Source organism: Rhagoletis pomonella, unplaced genomic scaffold, assembly GCF_013731165.1.
Source record: "Rhagoletis pomonella isolate Grant_MI unplaced genomic scaffold, Rhpom_1.0 Rhpom_scaffold_00003, whole genome shotgun sequence".
Taxonomy (NCBI): Eukaryota; Metazoa; Arthropoda; class Insecta; order Diptera; family Tephritidae; genus Rhagoletis; species Rhagoletis pomonella.
Window position 1 is genome coordinate 75,672,658 of NW_023458557.1, and position 17,701 is coordinate 75,690,358.

General features: G+C 38.6%; 3 protein-coding genes across 3 annotated transcripts in view; 1 reads left to right on the forward strand and 2 right to left on the reverse strand.

The window, feature by feature from the left end:
* The window catches only part of LOC118735531, a 321,256-nt gene that overhangs the window by 245,850 nt on the left and 57,705 nt on the right, over window positions 1-17,701 (reverse strand). The gene's annotated exons all lie outside the window — the stretch shown is intronic.
* On the reverse strand, window positions 5,867-9,123 carry LOC118735538 (von Willebrand factor D and EGF domain-containing protein). The gene is made up of 3 exons (XM_036465342.1): window positions 8,339-9,123; window positions 6,184-6,729; window positions 5,867-6,120 (listed from the first exon to the last, which is right to left on the reverse strand). Exons 1-3 carry the CDS (start codon window positions 8,773-8,775, stop codon window positions 6,024-6,026), a joined length of 1,080 nt encoding a protein of 359 aa, XP_036321235.1. The 5' UTR covers window positions 8,776-9,123; the 3' UTR covers window positions 5,867-6,023.
* Window positions 12,688-17,430, forward strand: LOC118735534 (myrosinase 1-like). The gene is made up of 7 exons (XM_036465334.1): window positions 12,688-12,798; window positions 12,864-13,134; window positions 13,221-13,754; window positions 13,847-14,181; window positions 15,658-15,760; window positions 16,856-16,959; window positions 17,085-17,430. The coding sequence occupies exons 1-7, from the start codon at window positions 12,770-12,772 to the stop codon at window positions 17,200-17,202; spliced, it is 1,494 nt and encodes a 497-aa protein (XP_036321227.1). The 5' UTR covers window positions 12,688-12,769; the 3' UTR covers window positions 17,203-17,430.

Consider the following 17,701-nt stretch of genomic DNA (forward strand, 5'->3'; position numbering starts at 1 on the left):
GTTGGAAAAATCGAAATTGATCTGCCTTGTAGCAGTTTGAGACGACTTTTAAACTGGTTTCATTACAGAAAGACTTAAGACAATACAAACTTAGTAAAAAGAGAAAGTAAAAGACAAGCATTTTTCCACTGTAGATTGTAATGTAAATAAAGTTGGCATATAGTAACATAAGTAATATAGTATAAAGGTGGAGTGCGAGGTAAGTGTAGGGATTTTCATTAAGCAACTCAATCTGAAGTCATCCATTCGCTTACCAGACCATGCAAGTGGAAGTCGTTGCAAATAAGGTAAGACTCGTAGCTGCACTAAGTGCGTAAATACCACGCGAACGGCATGGGCCGCCTCGCTCTATATGATTAGGCAGATCTAGAATACCTACAACTGACTTAAGAGCCAAACAGAGCGTAGGCAGAAATAAGGAAAAGAACTACAAACCCACGCCAGTCGATGCCGAAAGGGTTGTGATACCTTTCCACTTTTTCTGTGGCAGCTGAGAACATCCCGCTTGAAAGGAGTAAGTGCGTGATTTTCATGAAAGTCATATAAAACCGATTTTGTAAAAGCGCTTGCTTATTTACCGCGAAATTACTGGCCATAAATATTTATTCATATTGACCCCTAACCGCCAAAAAGATGTAAGCCACAGTTCTTTTTTTCAAATTTTTATTTTTCATGCAGAAATACTCCTAGAGCATATAGATGCATTTCTGCATCAAAAAGATAATTTTGGTTACGAGGGTAAAAATTTCGCTTACCTCTTTTGGTGGCTTGGCCACGATATCTTTATTTAATTTTTGTATTTTTTACAGTGGCTAAATTTTACACACATATTTAATAGCCATCCCTACAAATATGCAAGATTTTACAGGCATTCGAGATCAAAAGGCAAGTTCACTGTTAGCGCCGTCGCTGTAAATGTTAATGCTATGTAAAGTTAACATTCCACCGAATGATATTGCAATATCATAAAGTATATTGATATGTAAGTTTCTTTCGGGCAAGCTCAATATATGTAGCAAGTCAAACTCTTTGCTACATTCAATGGATTTTCATAATAAAAATATTCATCTTGATTTATCTTCAGTATTAATCTAGATGATAAGTGTTGAAATAAGAATGAAGACATCGATGGTCATCTGCCATAACGACACAGCCATATTACAAACTCTGTTTAATAATGGCGATCGGGATCGTGTCAAGAATTACTCAGATCTCTCGCTACTTGACGCTATATATAAAATCTTTACCGGCCTCCTAATTATTCCCATTCACGCTGAGGTTGACTTTAAAAATATTATTAACGAGTTTCAAGCGGGCTTCCTGAACTTTCATATGAATAAAAGTGTAATGCGTTTTTTGTAAATATCTTAAAGCAAGAGGTAAGTCTGGGTTGCCTTCTAAGCTCGCTGTTGTTTACATTGTACCTTAATGACTTGCATGACCACAGGTGGTTGTTGTTGTTGTTGTAATGGCTCATTCAATCTACTCAGGTAGGAGTTTAACCTGCTGCAGTAGCCAGAGCGGCGGAGTTGGGTTATTGGGCTACATAACTCGAGACTGCCTACCTGTGAATGCCGTTCAGGGCCAGTCGGTAAGCTGACGGGTCCAGAGGTTGCTTGATGAACCTGTTGTGGAGGTGATGTTCTGGCGACATCAGGAGGCATCCTGTCGCTCTTCTGAGTGCGGTGTTCTGTACAGTCAGTAGCTTCGTCCACTGCGTCCTACTAGTCCCCGGCGACCACACTGGCACTGCGTAGTTTAAAACCGGCCGGCCTATTGCCTTGTATGTTGCCAGCAACGTTTCTTTGTCTTTGCCCCAAGTACTGCCGGCTAGCGACTTGAGGACTTTGTTGCGGCTCTGTACTTTGTTGACAATAGCGGTTGCGTGCGCAGAGAAGGAGAGCAGGCTGTCGAATGTTACTCCGAGTATTTTGGGGTTATTCACCGTCGGAATTGGTGTGTCATCGACGTGAATTCCCAGCGGTAGCCTGACCTCCTTCGTCCAGGTTGTGAACAGGGTCGCAGAGGATTTCGTAGGGGGGAGGGCTAGACACTTTGCAGTGAAGAAGTGAGAAAGTTCGGAGATATACCCGTTTTTTTTCGAACACAGGTCATCAATTCCATTCCCAGTCGCCATGATCGAGCAATCGTCGGCGTAAGAGACAATCGAGACTCCCTCTGGTGGTTGAGGGAGCTTTGAAATGTTAAAGTTAAACAGTAGCGGGGAAAGGACACCGCCGTGTGGAACCCCCTGTTTTATTTTTCTAAGTTTACTCGATTTGTCTCTAAACAATACCGACGAGTGTCGACCACTCAGATAATTTGCCGACCACCGTTTGAGCCTCTGTGGGAGAGAGGAAGCCTCTATATCTTTTAGTAGCGTGGAATGGCAGACGGTGTCAAACGCCTTTGACAAGTCCACCGCTACTAGAATCGTTCTCTCACAGGGACGGTTTCGGTTAAGGCCACGAGTTATCTGAGTGTTTATGGCATTAAATGCTATTGTTGTACTATGCACTTTACGGAAACCATGCAGATGCTTCGCTGAGGTCAAGTGGTTTGTGAAATACGGGAGTAGCAAGGCCTCGAGTGTCTTCGCTACCAGGGAAAGGAGTGTTATCGGACGATAAGAATCTCCTATGTTCGCAGGTTTCCCCGGTTTGAGCAGTAGGACCACTCTCCCCACCTTCCAGATGTCTGGGATGATGAGAGCGGCCATAGACAAATTGAGGACCTCCGTTTGGTACGCTACCCCCGCAGGGCCCAAATTTTTCAGCATCAGCATGCATATTCCGTCGGCACCCATGGCTTTGGAGGCTTTCGCCTTCCCAATGGCCACCTGAACTTCACCGCACGTAAATGCAAGGGGGCACAGGTTGTTGGCAGTTTGTGCAGCCTAATGGTCTCACTCGACGCTTGGCTTTGTCCACCGGAAGATGCAGTATGAACTGGCGGCTAAAATAGCTCGCGCATCGCTCCGGGTCCGACGAAGCATGGTCGCCGAAAAAAATTTCGACTCTGTCATCGTGCTTCGTCGGATTGGACAGTAACCTCACGGTTGACCAAAGCTTACTCACACCAGAGGTGAAGTTACAGGTCTTCAGATGCTCTTCCCACTTCTTCCGCTTATGTACGTTTACTAGTTGCCGAATCTCTGCGTTGAGATCCCTGATACGGGGATCTCCGGGATCGGCCTGCCGAAGGCTATCGCGCTTATCGGCTAGAACAGCCGCTTCGGCAGGGAAGTTTGGACGTGGGTCCGTTATACATCCTACCGGTATGAAGCGAGCTGCAGCAGCGGTGACAGCCCTGCGGTACTTACGTTCACCGAGATGGACGTCGGTTGAAGTAGGAAGCGCAGTGAAGGTGTTTTCAGTAAACTCCGTGTAACCTTTCCAATCAGCTTTACAGAAGGTGATATAGGTCCGGTATATAGCGGAGGCAAAGTCGGTTGGTTTATCTATCGAGATGACTATGGGTAGATGGTCTGATGGCTAAAGTCAGCATAGGTCGCCATGTTATGCTGTTTATCAGACCAGCGCTGAGTATGGTGATGTCTGGCGAGCTGCTGCAGTTACCCATAATCCTGGTGGGTGCGTCCTCGTGCTTTGTGCAGAATGTCGAATCGTCCATCTGCTCAGCCATGTCTATTCCCCTACGATCGTTTGACAGGCTTGAGTGCCAAAGATCGTGGTGCTCATTAAAGTCACCTACTACCATACGGTTTTCACCCCTGAGGAGCGCACCTATATCAGGGTGATATCCTGCCGGGCAGCAGGCGACAGGAGGTATTCCCACGACAGTCGGTTCTACGTACCGGAATGACTCGGGTTTTACCCGACCAAGGGCCGTTGTTTCAGCGATCTAACCTCGTTTAGGTCGGCGAAATATCTCAGAAGTTGCTCGTCCATGGGGTTACATTCGCTAAGCATTCTTCTACTCAGGGCTGGCATCGAGTCAAACCCAGGTCCAGATATCTACACCTGCTGTGTATGCCAGAAACGACTACACCACAAATCCACCTCAGTCAAGTGTAATGCCTGCGAGGGGTGGAGTCACCTTTGAGTCGGCTCAGGACTACGGTCACATCGGCAGTGGACCACGTCGTACGTGGCCCCCTGCTTCTCAAACAGAGCAGCCTCCACGGCTAACCTCAGTCCACCTAAGCAGCCTCACACAGTCACCACAGCACAACAACATAATAACCACAGGTGGTCTGCAGGTCTGCCAGTCGGCGTGACAGTCGCGGATAAGCCGGTAAAACTGCTAATGTACGCGGACGACTTCGTATTGCTTGCTGAGTCTCTGAGGTACTACAAGAGATTATTGATGCAATGTGTGATTATAGTAGGCAATGGGGTCTAGAAGTCAATTTGGCGAAATCAAATATCTTGGTTTTTAGGAAAAGTAGTAGCGCCCCCTCCGAATGGAGTTGGAAGTACGACAATAAGCCCATGGATATCGTAAATGATTACAAGTACCTCGAACTCCTATTAAATTATAAGTTGTCCTATAAAAACATTTCAAGCAGCGACTTAAAGAGTCCCAGTGTGGAATGGTCAAAATATTCAACGGAAATTGTACACGGAAATGGTGAAATGGAAATGGTGCAACGGAAATGACGTAACGGAAATGTTGAAACGGAAATGGTTGGAGCTGAAACAAGTGCTTATTGAGTTTCTACACATGGTATTAATTTAACCAAAACTTGCCAATAAAAGAATAACACTTAGATAAAGAAAAGGATAAAGGAAAAGGTAAAAATAAAAACAAAACAAAATTATTTATCGTTATTTAACGATTTCGTTATCGATATTTTTATAGATTTTCTAATCGATTTTGCTATCGAAATTTTTATCGAATTTGTCGTCGGTTTTGTTATAGATATTTTTATGTTATGGATGTTACTATCGACTTTTTTATCGACAGAGTATAAAGATAAAAATGAAGATAAAGGAAAACAGAATAACGAATGTAAATCTAGATAGAAAAAACAAAAAAAATATAACCTGAAGCCAAAGCAGATGGATCTATGTAATGTACATATGTATGTTTATTGGTTATGAGACAAAATAAATATGTAACGTAAGTTTCACCTTTCCAGTATGATTCAGACGCACTTACTTTTTTTTATATCAAATAAATAAAAAAATATTCGATGCGATTTCAAGATCGATAATGTTTTACCGTGTAAAAGTTTGGGGCATTATAATATATGACAGCATAGAGAAACTTGAGCGAGCAGTTGACTGAGTTTAGCCCCGAATCTCTAAGGTTATACAAGCCGCTATTGTTAGAAAAAAACGCTAAGAATGATTTTGCGTTGTTTTATGAAAACGCCCTAAACTTTGCAAAACATGGCTAGATATAAGTCTTCGTGATTTCGGCGCATAATACAAGTCTAATCGTTCGTGAAAGAAGGGGGCTTTTAAACTTCAATGCGAGATCCTTTAAGAGAGTCGACTCTATTTCATGTTCCGTTTGCAACTTCGGCGCTGAAGAAAATATGTGAAGCGTTCGAAATTTTTTGGAGAACTGTATTTGGATCTGGCTGAGGTTTTTTGCCTTTTGAACGGCGAAGACTTTTTAGCATTATATCATATATCTCTTTGAGTGCCTTAAGTATAGAGAGATCTTAACGAACGAGCTTTCATAACATTTTCACGTGTGTGTAATTAGTATATATTATTATAATTTGCCTTACTTCTATACCGACTAGCGACATTCACCTCTTTTAGTCGCATGTTCTCATTATTTCACAAGCACGTCACTATTGATAATCCTCGTGCTATATCTGTATCATCTCCGAAACAAAGAATATATCCAATAAGCTATTCGCTTTGCTTCCAAGAAAAACTACCGCCTATTTTCGGTGTAAAGAAGACGTTTTTTTTTCAAATCTCTTAAATAAATATACTAAACAAATGTATATATAGCTATCACATTAAAACTATGATAAGTATACATCCCCATATACTGCAAAGTGTATTTAAATCTACAAACATAGGCCAGAAAAACTAAAACTAATTTGGCACACATTGCGTCGAGCGTTCATGATATGTGAAACCAGGATTGCAGATACACCGATTAATGCTATAACAAATGCCATTATCACATTTTCTGCAAACAAAGAAAAAAGTTATATAAATTTCCACATAAATTACAAAACTCTCAGAAACTCACTGATAACACTCCCGCTGACACACGCCCTCCTTCAGCTCATAGCCAGGCGCACAGTAACATTCGTTGGGCTCGCGACACTCGCCGCCCTCCCCGCAGTCCGGATCGCATACCGGCTGGCAGCCTTCATCAGTTAGTTGATATCCTTTCGCGCAGCCACACACCTCGGGTTCAGTGCAATTGTGTCGCGGATTCATGCCACAGCCGCTACTGCAAATGGGTCGACAAAACTTACGTGTCTCATCCAATTTGTAGCCGGGATCACATTGACAGGTGCCATCGAGAAAGCAGCGACCATTGAGACAACCCAGCGGGCAAGTGAATACACAATCGCCATTATCATTGGCCACAAAATTGTCGAAGCATTCACATTCGTTGGGCGCAACACAGTGACCGTTGCGACAATTGTCACAAACTGGCTTGCAGATGGTATTGCCACGCCAACGCATTGGCGCATAGCCAGCACAGCAGACTTGTATTTTTTGTTGTTGATTGCGTTGATCTTGTTGGATGCGTTGCGCGTAGGGGTACTTGTCAACCACCTCGGTGCTGTCGGAGTAAATTAATGTTAGCATTCCAGAGATATGTATGGGACAAAATTTGGTTCGTAAGAGGATACTTAAAACTTTTCGCACAGTGTGAAAAATATACAAACGAGGTAGTCAATATTTAAAACAAAGGAAAGAGCCTCGAAAAATGGAAAAAGCTTGAATTCGGACGTATTTTTGACGAAAGCCGACATTAATTTTTAGTTTACGAAGGTAAAAGATTTATTAAAATAAATGTACCCCATATTTCAATAAAATTATTTTTTTACGAATTTTTTAATAAATATCAAAACCTTTTACGTCAGTGCATCAGACCAAAGACATTTTAGAGAGCTTTAATGAAATAAGATAGCAAAAAGTCTATCGTAAGACAAATGAAAGACAGATGGCAAGATAGTTCGAAAGACTTTTAACATTCTAGTACAAAAGTCTTAGTAAAAAAGCTCTCTTAATCATTATATTGAGCTCGCGCCACTCCTACAATCGCAACAATCCTTGGCCACGAACAGGCGTGCCAATCGAGAGATTCGAGTGAGAGTACTGGCGCAGCAGAGCTTTTTTTTAAACTATGTTTTTTTTCTTTTTTAATTTAATTTTTCCAATTTTTTATTTTTAATTTTTGAAAAGGATATATTTGTGTTCGTATGGAATAGTAGTTTATGTCGTTATCCTTTAAGCGACAAGGATTTTTTCGATGAGACTTAATAAGAACATTGACTTGCTAGTATCGGAACAAGTTCTTGCACGTTTATTTGCCAAAAGTGCTTCAATTTCAATTTATTTTATTTTTTCTTTTTTCTTTAATGGCTTGATTGTTATATTGTTTAAGAAGTTATTTTTTAAATTTAATTTAATTTTTAGGAACTTATTCTTTTATCATTTTTTTAGTTAAATTTTCTTTTAAGTTTTTAGATTTTACTGTAAGGAAAAGAATAATAAAATTTTTTTTAATTTTATTTTTTTTAGAAACTAATTTTTTTTTATTTTTTTTTTGATTGGTCATTCTTTTTGGACTTTCAGGATCTTATTAATTTTTTTTATTTTTTTTTTGTTTCTTATTAATCAAAATATTTTTGAGTTCTATTTACTTTTTTTTCTGATTTTTTTTTATAATAAAACTTTCTTTGATTTAATAATTTTTATTGGTTTAAAGCGAAAAAATATATATGTATTTGTTTTATTTAACTTAATTAAAAAAAAAAAAACACTGAATGCTAAAAGGTCTTTCAATTACTATTTCGAAAGACTGTAAAGAGCTTTCAATACAGTTGCTAGAATTGACAATTTTATTACGAAAGACTTTTGTCTTTCGAAAGACTGTAGTCAGGGGAAAAATAGTTGCCAGAATTACCCTGTAAAACTTTGGTGAAAGAATAACGAAAGTGTTTCTTACTACATTGCAATCCGTCTTTAATTTTTCTTACGAAAGACTTTTTACTAACTTAGCCAGAATCGCCCAATTACTATATTGACTCGTACTTTCAATATGTAGCAATATGTCTCACTATTCTGATCTTTATTTATGTAAAAGCTAAAATGTATGAAAGTTTATCAGTTAACGACCCCCATTTACATTTCAATATCCCCCCGCTCCCACAACCCACACTTACGGCACCCAAATATGGCATTTATTTCCGTCCATTTGCATTTCACCAGACCGCATTTGACCTCTTGCTTGCTTCGGTAGACGTCGTTGGTCTTTACGTAGTTGACGCCGCGTCAGTTGTTGTGAGCCTGATGTTGTCAACTGACGATTATTTAGTTGTTGATAGTTTGCATCGTCTACATCAAATTGTCTGCGACGTGCATTGCTCCGCCGGTAGGAGGAGCGCTGCTGATAAGGAGTCACGTCGTTTGATTCCGCGTCATCATCATCATAACCGTCGGAGGGTTCTTCAGTCATTGCATAGGGTAGACGTTGTCGTCGATTCCGCTGCCGCCGCCGCTGCCACTGCGCCTCTGCATTGGCAACAAATGCAATGAAGTGTAGGCATAGCAACAGCAACAAAAAAGTATGTGATGTCTTACGTACTAAAAGTGTTGTCATGGTAACATAGGAAAAAGGGGCGTTTGCTCAACGTTTTTCTTCCGTAGAGGTTTAATCAATTTTAATTTGTTCCACACTTTTGTTGAATTTTCGGTGCGAACATTTTTTATTCTCCAAAATCTTTCTTTACTTTGCAAAACTTTTTTTAAAATTTTTTTGCGTTCTTCAATTCTATTTTTAAACGCTTTTGTCACTTTTGAAACACTTTTTTTTGCTGATTTCACACCCCCAAAAACGCGTTTAAAATTTTTAGCAAATTTAGTTTTATCGCACTTAAATTTACTTCTAAGCGTTCGCGCTTCATGCTAAATCTATACTGAAAACAAATTGAGCAGATTTTGCGCGAATTGGCAGGCCGATCAACACTTTAGTGCTCATGAATAGTGTTGCCATTCGTTCGTCGCTGCCCCCTTTTCCGCTGGTCATTCCCTCGTGGCACGAATCGCCGCTGATGCAAGCCAGTTTTTTATTTTTTTTTTTTTTTAGAGGAAGTGCGCGTTCGTGCGCTGCCTTTGGCCCTCTCAAAGGTCTTTCACAGCGTTGGCTTATCAGTGTTGAGAGGCTATGTTATTTTTATTTGTTGTTATCCGCATGAGTTATTTATGAGTCCGTTGTGTTGGCAGTCAAGCCGTAACATTGAATATTTTGCTGGGGTTTCAATTAAAAACAAATAAAAACGGACAATTTTAGTAATCGGACAATTGATTGATTTAACGGCTAAGATTTTAATATTTTTTCGTAGTTTAGAGTAGAGAATTTTCTCGAAAAATGTTTTGAAAGTAACTCAAGACTAGTTAGGACAACAAATTATTCGCATTCGCTAGAGTGAATATCATGAAGCAATTTTTTGGTAAGACTGTGCTTATGCTTTTCAGTTCCTTAAAAAAAGTGTTCGCGAAGAAAAGGCCGCATGATATCTTATTCTTGCTCAGCTCTGCTACATCCAACGAGATCTTCATGATTCGGAAGCTAAAATTTCGAGCCAAAATGTTCTATGTACTTAAGAGATCGTTTCATTGTTTTTTCGTTTAATCTTCGTTCTTCTAGAGAGATTTTAAAAAAGGTGCAACCGTCCTCACAAGCTGTATTTGGTATGGATTTTACTAACTCTAAAATTTACCAAAAACCCCTTTAAGTTATAAAATTTTTGATGAGGCGATGATCTTCAACACGATTTCTCAATCAACACAATTTTTTTTAGAAATATTACTTTTGGAATAAACGCAATATATCCATAGAAAAATTTGAATGCTTTCTTTACTGACATAAGGATAGTAACTTAGGGTGATAAGAACTGAGATCTGGTGGAAAAGTACTACAGCGGGGTACTTGAGGTCAATGAACTTTGGACCAAAAAACTTGTAGCCTTAAGACAAAAAAAATCGAAGAGGCATGCCTTAAGATCTGTCTGGAATTGCCGAAGATATCAACGATATCCTTAGAAACGTTGAATAACATACTTAGCTAACCTATTTCGAAAAACATATTGTAATTAACCGATTTATTTGTTATGAAGATTGGAATAGGTGGCAACCCTATTAGAAACTATTTAAGTATAATGTTAATTCATTTTACTCTGCAAAATTCTTTAATTTTCATTTTCGAATAAGGGGGAGGCGGAATTAAAAAAAAATTAATTTTCAATAATAAAACTGCACCGGGAGATGGTAGCCCTTTTTAAAATCTTTAAGTTTCTAATAATAATAATAATAATAGGTTGGCACTTATATACTATATGTTAGTGTTTGGCCTCCGATTTGTGGCGTGCGACTCCGAACGGCGGTTGTATTTTTATGAGAAGCTGTTTTTCATGGCAGAAATACACTCGGTGGTTTGCCATTGCCTGCCGAGGGGCGACCGCTATTAAGAAAACACCTTTTTTTACAGTAGTTTTTGTTTTTTGCGATGTTTCTTTGGCCAGGGCTTGTAGCCAGACCCTGCGGAGTGGTAGCGCGCACTGCTTACCACTACACCACAGCGGCCACCTGGCTACTAGAAAACCTTTTTGGTCTATTTTTAGCCAATGCTTTTCTTCGTATGTAGCTAATTCTTTTTCATAGCAGGTATTAAAATTTGGTAGAGGATGCGATTTTTCTAGAACATATCGACCACTGCGCCACCTAGTAGGCCTAATTTCTCTCGAAGACAATGGGCCTAATGCTCCGACTCAATTCTGGCACCAAAGGAGTGAGCTCAAGCTCAACAATTTGTAATGGTATTCACTTTTTATGCATGAGGCCCAATGTAGTTTCTTCTAAAAAAATATATATTTCTTAAATATGCTTTTTAGACGAAAGCGCCATATAGCGAGTATTTTTTTCTGTGTCAAAGGTGGCTATTGTTTTCTCAGGAAGTTTTTCTACGTGCAAGTGAAAGCCATATGAATATATGAATCCCCCTATTACAACAGAGTCAACTTAGCTCATCACTGTTGGGATTTCTAGTGCGCCGGAAAATCGTCTACAAAAATTTGATGTTAAGTGCTAGAAAAATACACAAAAACTTAAAAATTCATGTTGCAGCGGCTTATTTGTTGCAGCGGCAAACTTTGAGGCGCAGTGGAAATCATGTCAGGGATGAGCTCAGATTTGTGACTTTGTTAGAACACGGCTTTAAATTCCTTCAGCTTTTTCGTAAAATATTTGGCCACACGGAACCGGCTGAGGGATCCTGAAATAGTCCAGCCTTGTGTTTGTTCCTCTCCAGCACCTGCTGTTGAAGTGTGGGACTGTAGCGGTGACATTGGCTATACCTTGCTGCTTCTATATTCCCATTTGAGCCGAGCCGGTCTCCGTCAGCGTGTTTTAGAATCAGTTACCACCGAGAGCAGCCAGGCGCCATTGCACACCATCCGATGTTTGCACCGTTTACCAACAGCTATCGGGCGATACAACAATTTCACCATATTTTTACCGCTACAAGAAGATATCGGGCAAGCCAAAAGACGATCACTACTACCCCCACCACACATCTAGAGCAACCAGCAGTCACTGGTATTATCATCGTTGCCAAAAGCTATCAGGCGATTAGCCAGTATATCTCCCGGTCGTTCATTGACCCCGACACAAATTACCATTACCATCTTCGGCGAAATTTACCGATTGTCCATGGATACCGGTACTACTCACCAAAACCTCACACCGTGTTCATTGCTCATTCTCTGAAATCAAAATTGCCTAACATCTTTCTTCGTATCAATATCGTTTTATTAAAGGATATCTTTATCGGTATTACTATCGATATATGTATATGCCAATATCAATATCGATACTATAATCGACATGGTTATTATATTATAATCCTTAATTATTTGTTGTGTTATCGATTGTTAAACAATTGCGACATCGTTATCGGAATATTTATCGTTATCGATAGTCATATTTGTCGATATCGCTAAATACGCGTGGTTATCGATATGAATATTTTTTGATATCGATAAATATGTGTCGTCATCCATATGAATATTTTTCTATATCAATATATATGTAACGTTATTGATATTAATATTTTTCGATATCGATAAATATGTGCCGTTAGCGATATGAGTGTTTGTCGATATCGATAAATATGTGTCGTTATCGTTTTTCGATATCGATAAATATGTGTCGTTATCGATATGAATATTTCTCGATATCGATAACTATGCCCTCTATCATTTTTGAATTCATGTTCGTCTTCTAGTCTATTGTGAAGTTTATGTTCCATAAAAATAATTGCTGTTCTCAATGTACGAGGCTATAATTATCAACCAACATTTTTTTCGTCAGTGTATTTTTTTATCTCCTTTCATTCATATTAATGCATGGGGCTTGTCGGCATCTTATTAATACGTACATATGTGCATACATATGTACATGTAATTACACTGACTCCAGTGAAAGTGGCGTACTTTTCTTTATCGATTAAAGCACAACATTCGAAACATTCCGCTCAGTTACCTCAAAGTGAAAGCAACAAAATTGAATTCCAGCTAACATTTACATAGATCAGTGCAATGAAAGCTTTATTTATCCTTGCACTCTGGTAAATACCAATTCTAAGGATATTAATGCTAAACAAGAGTTAATATAACGCAAAATTTCTTGCAGCTTGCACTTTCTCAGCAAAGTCGCGACCGAAAAATGCAAATTACAACACAAAGGCGAAAACAAGGAATTTCCAACAGATTTCTCTTTTGGTGCATCGACCGCAGCCTATCAGATAGAAGGCGCTTGGAATGAGGATGGCAAAGGACTCTCCATTTGGGATACATACACGCATGACAATCCAGAGAGAATACGCGATCGCAGCAATGGTGATACGGCAGCAGAATCGTATCATCGTTTCGAGCAGGACTTAGCGGCGCTAAAGGCACTTAAGGTATGAGGGAAATACTCGTATGCTTTCTTTTTTTTTTTTGTAATTTTCATATCATTTCATTTCATGCACGTGCTGCCGCCTCTCAGGTCAAATTCTATCGCTTCTCGTTCTCGTGGCCTCGCTTGCTACCCAACGCCGATACATCGGTGATTAATCAAAAGGGCATTGACTATTACAACAAGATGATTGATAAATTGCTGGCAAATAATATTGAACCCATGGTGACAATGTTTCATTGCGATCTGCCTGATGCACTGAACAAATTCGGTGGTTTCACCAATGATATCATCATTAAATATTTCCGCTACTATGCTGAATTCCTATTTGAGACATTTGGTGATCGCGTCAAGAAGTGGATTACCTTCAATGAACCCTTCGACTATTGTGTGCTGGGCTATGGCAAGGCCAACTTCCCACCACTGGTACATTCACCCGGTGTGGGTGATTATCTTTGCATGGATAATACGTTACGCGCGCACGCTGCCGCCTATCGAGCGTATCGGGCGAAATATTTCGATATGCAAGGCGGTAAAATTGGCATCACAATTAGCAGTCGGTTCTACTATACGCAACAGGGTGGCGCTGATGAGGAGATCATCGAACGCGCTATGCAATACTCGGTAATTGAAAATTAATTGAACTTTCATGTCTTTGAAGCTGCTATCGAATACGAATTTATTTCTAAATGCGTAATACTTTCCTTGCTTTTCAGCTCGGTTGGTTGGCTAATCCCATTTACGGCAAGACTGGCAACTATCATCAGCTTATTTTGGACGACATTCGAAATAACAGTATGCGTGAGGGCCTATCCTGGTCTCGTTTACCCGCTTTCGATGAGTTTTGGTCATCAATTATCAAGGGCTCTGGTGACTTTTTGGGTCTAAATTATTACACCTCACGTTATGCGGAAATGGCACATCCAGCTACTGGTGACGTACCTTCGTGGGAATACGATTCACAGTTGCAGTATTCGGTTGATGAGCAGTGGAAGCAGGGTAAATCCGATTGGTTGTACTGCGTGCCACAGGGACTGGAAGATATACTAAAGTGAGTATATGGGGATCACCTAAAGAATACCTTCGGTTAAATTAAAAAAGATATGGAAAGGGTGATATAGTATTAGTATTAGCCAGAAGAGTTCGCGAAGGTTGAAAAAAAAATGTTTAAATATACCACTAAGTATTCATTTCAAACAAACTGTGGCTAAATGAGGGCTGCCAGGCGTCCTGGTTTACCAGGATCTAGCCTGATTTCAGAAAATTGTCCTGGTGTCCTGGTCCACACGTAAAGTTTACAGGTCTTATAATGAGGGTCAATGCATACGCCTATTTAATTTTTGCCAAATTGGTGGTGGCGTTGGTTTTTTGATATTTTTTTTTTGCAAGACGGTATCACGCGTTTTCTTCCCTATAAAGTACAGTGACTTACACATGTGTTCACGTGTTGATTTTTTTTTTTTTTTAATATGCACAAAGTTTTTCAAGTAAAATTTTGTTTGGTATTTTTCTATAAAAGCTTTTACCAAGCTTTAGCCAAAACCATATAAAAGAGAGTTATAACTTTATACAAAGCCAAAAAAACTTTATCACACTTTCATCAAAATTTTGAGCATTTTCATCTGAATCTCTACAACATATTTGTGTATGCAGTTGTGTATCGCATTGATTTTAAATATTTTGTTTTTTTTTTCTGACGGATTTTTGAACTTTTTGCCATATAAGCATGAATTTCGTATGAAATAATATGCGGGAGGCCGTTCGCAACAAAATTTAAAAAAAAAATCAAAGCCCTGTTTGTAATTTGCTCTTGTTCTATAAAAAAAAAAAAAAAAATATATCAAAAATCAACGCGATTTTTTATGCGCTTGAAACCAAATTTTGTATAAAGTTTGAAACAGTAATTTATTTATATGGTTTTGGCTTACGCTTGGATAAAATTTTTACAGAAATATAACACCAAAAATTTTACTTAAAAAAGTTGAGCAAATTAAAAAATCAACACGTGAACACTTGTGTAAGTCACTGTATCTTTCAATATTTTTTTTTTTGTGTGTAAGAAAATAATAACAACATTGGCAGAAAAATTATCAAAAATCAACGCGAATTCTTAGCCACTTAAAACTTTTAGCTACAATTTAATGGGCTATAAAACTGCATACTTGGAATTTTTCTAAAAATTCTGAATAATAATTTTTTTGTTGGGAAAAAATCAGTACATTTTCAGGTTTTTCTGTTTTGATAAACTACGCAGGACAGACCTTTGAATAACAGTCCGGTACTGCAAAAAACAGAACGGGTGGTCACCGTAGTTTCGATGCATGATAAATAAACATGACGAATAAATTACCGTTACTGCTTTTTTAAGTGTAAACCAGACAGTTCAATTACACCACATAAGTACTTTTGTAAATAGAAAAAAAACGGCGCACTCTAATTTTCGTGAGAGTCTTAAATGAGAAGCATATTTTTAATATTGAGTTCAAATCTCCTAACCCCCTTCATAAAATTTTTTTCCAATTTTCAGATGGATACGCGAACACTACGACAATGTAGAGGTGTATGTGACTGAAAACGGTTGGTCGGATGAAGGACAGTTGGAAGACTCTGATCGTGTGGACTATCTCCAGGTAAATTTTCAATACATGAACCCATTTAGACGGCTAGGTATATGTTAGGCTAGGCTACGTTTCGTTAGAGGCGACCCTTCTGCGTACTCAGGCCGTTTTGGCTCATTGTGATGCCTCGAGAGGAAGCAGTGACAGAACAATCGTGACGTGTTGATGAGGCGTAGAACACTTCTGATGTCCACATGTTCCAAGTACGCTGCATACTGAAATAACTGTTTATTAAAAACCCGAAGTCGTTGTTCTTTTGTCAGGTGAAGACAATGGGTAACCATTTGTTTTTTTTTTTTCTGTTCCAGATTATAATGCATAAAAGCACGCTGAAGCGCGATCAGAGACTTATATTTGTGGCTGGCCCAGATCTGCTTTATGAAGCAACAAGTGGGCTCATTGCCCAATGCTCGTTGGATGCAGCAGGCTTCACTCGCTTCATACGATGGTTCTCATCTAAATGGGCTCATTTGCCTTCCCAGTATTTTCCGTTTACTTAGGAACCCATATTCAACTAATTTAGGTATTCGATTTCAGCTTGATGGAAGAATTGGAGCATTTCTTAGTTGAATTTCGGCTTGCATAATTACTTCCAATTCAGGTTGAAAAACGCTGCAATTGCCAGAAAGCCGGAGACTGAGGTGTTGATCGGCTTTAGGCGATCGCTTTTCTAAGGTATACTAGTTGCGAACTTCTTCTTCGTCTTCGAAATGGAAGCACGAATTCGCTCTTGCAGACTCGATTTATTTTGGGTCGAGTTTCCGTCATCCCCTGTCAAGTTTTGCTTGCGCACAAACCGGTTGTCCAAAGTCGGTTCTCAGACAGCGACCTGAAGCAAAAGCTCTGAACATCCTTAGATTGTTGGTTTCAAACCACTTCTATTAAGAACAAGACCGTAGTATTTTGCTTTGATAGAGAGGCATTAAGAGACCAACTCCATTTAGGGAGAATACCATGTCTATTTTTTGGCGCTATTTACGTTTGTATGAAACACAATTTCGGGGATCCCGCTTTTCGGATTTCTTATTTAAAAGATAAACGAATCTTCCAAATATTTTTTTTTTTACATATTTTTAGTAATTTTAAATTTATTGTCCTACTTTTCAGTCTCATTTGCAAGCAGTGCTCAATGCTGTCAATGATGGGTGCAATGTTACTCACTACTCACATTGGAGTTTAATCGATAATTTCGAGTGGAATATGGGCTACACGTAAGTTCCATACAATTTTTTATTAACCTTAATTTTTCCTTTACTTATTTTTTGCAATTAGTTCAACTTTTAATATTTTTCTATCAAACAAAATTAACATTTCTCTCTATTTGATTTACTTGCAGTCAGAAATATGGTCTTTACTATGTGAATTTGACGAGCCCAAATAAGGAACGTATAGCCAAAAGATCTGCGCATTATTATAGGAATGTCATTGAGAGTGGCAAAATAATATTGAATTAGCATTGAGTTAAACAAGTATTCATTTGTTTGTAGATTTTAATAGTTATTCAAAGACAAAAAATAAGTATTTTTATATAAATAAAAGCTCTCGCTTGAGTGAATTTTTCTCGACTTATTCAGAAAGATTTCTTAACCCTCTCAGGACCGTAAGCATAAATTAAAAAAAAAAACATGGCTTGAGTTGTAAATTGTGGTTCATCGAAAAATCTGATATCTAACCAAAAAAATTAGTGCAAAACATAATATCGCCAAAAAAGTTCATTCGATTCAATCGTTTTGACCAGAACTTTTTCGAAAATTTATTTTTCCTTTAAAATTGTTAGAAATTATTTTTTCCCAAACGTATTTTTTTAAGTATCGTATTTTTTTTTTATTTTTTGTTCTACATAAGGTTGTTTTCGAAAAAATCTTTAAAATGTTAAATCTTAAAATCGGTTTTGCGCTAAAAGTTTTGCCCTTAATATTATTTTTTGTTTTTTAATCTTATTACCAAAAATAT

Bases quoted from the DNA above. Each gene is read 5' to 3' on its own strand.
- LOC118735538 (XM_036465342.1), bottom strand. From the start codon at position 8,775: ATGACAACACTTTTAGTACGTAAGACATCACATACTTTTTTGTTGCTG. The intron at 6,730-8,338 runs GTAAGTGTGGGT...TTACTCCGACAG, and splicing joins AAATGCCATATTTGGGTGCC to CACCGAGGTGGTTGACAAGT. The intron at 6,121-6,183 runs GTGAGTTTCTGA...CTTTGTTTGCAG, and splicing joins TGTCAGCGGGAGTGTTATCA to AAAATGTGATAATGGCATTT.
- LOC118735534 (XM_036465334.1), top strand. From the start codon at position 12,770: ATGAAAGCTTTATTTATCCTTGCACTCTG. The intron at 12,799-12,863 runs GTAAATACCAAT...AATTTCTTGCAG, and splicing joins TTATTTATCCTTGCACTCTG to CTTGCACTTTCTCAGCAAAG. The intron at 15,761-16,855 runs GTAAATTTTCAA...CCTACTTTTCAG, and splicing joins ATCGTGTGGACTATCTCCAG to TCTCATTTGCAAGCAGTGCT.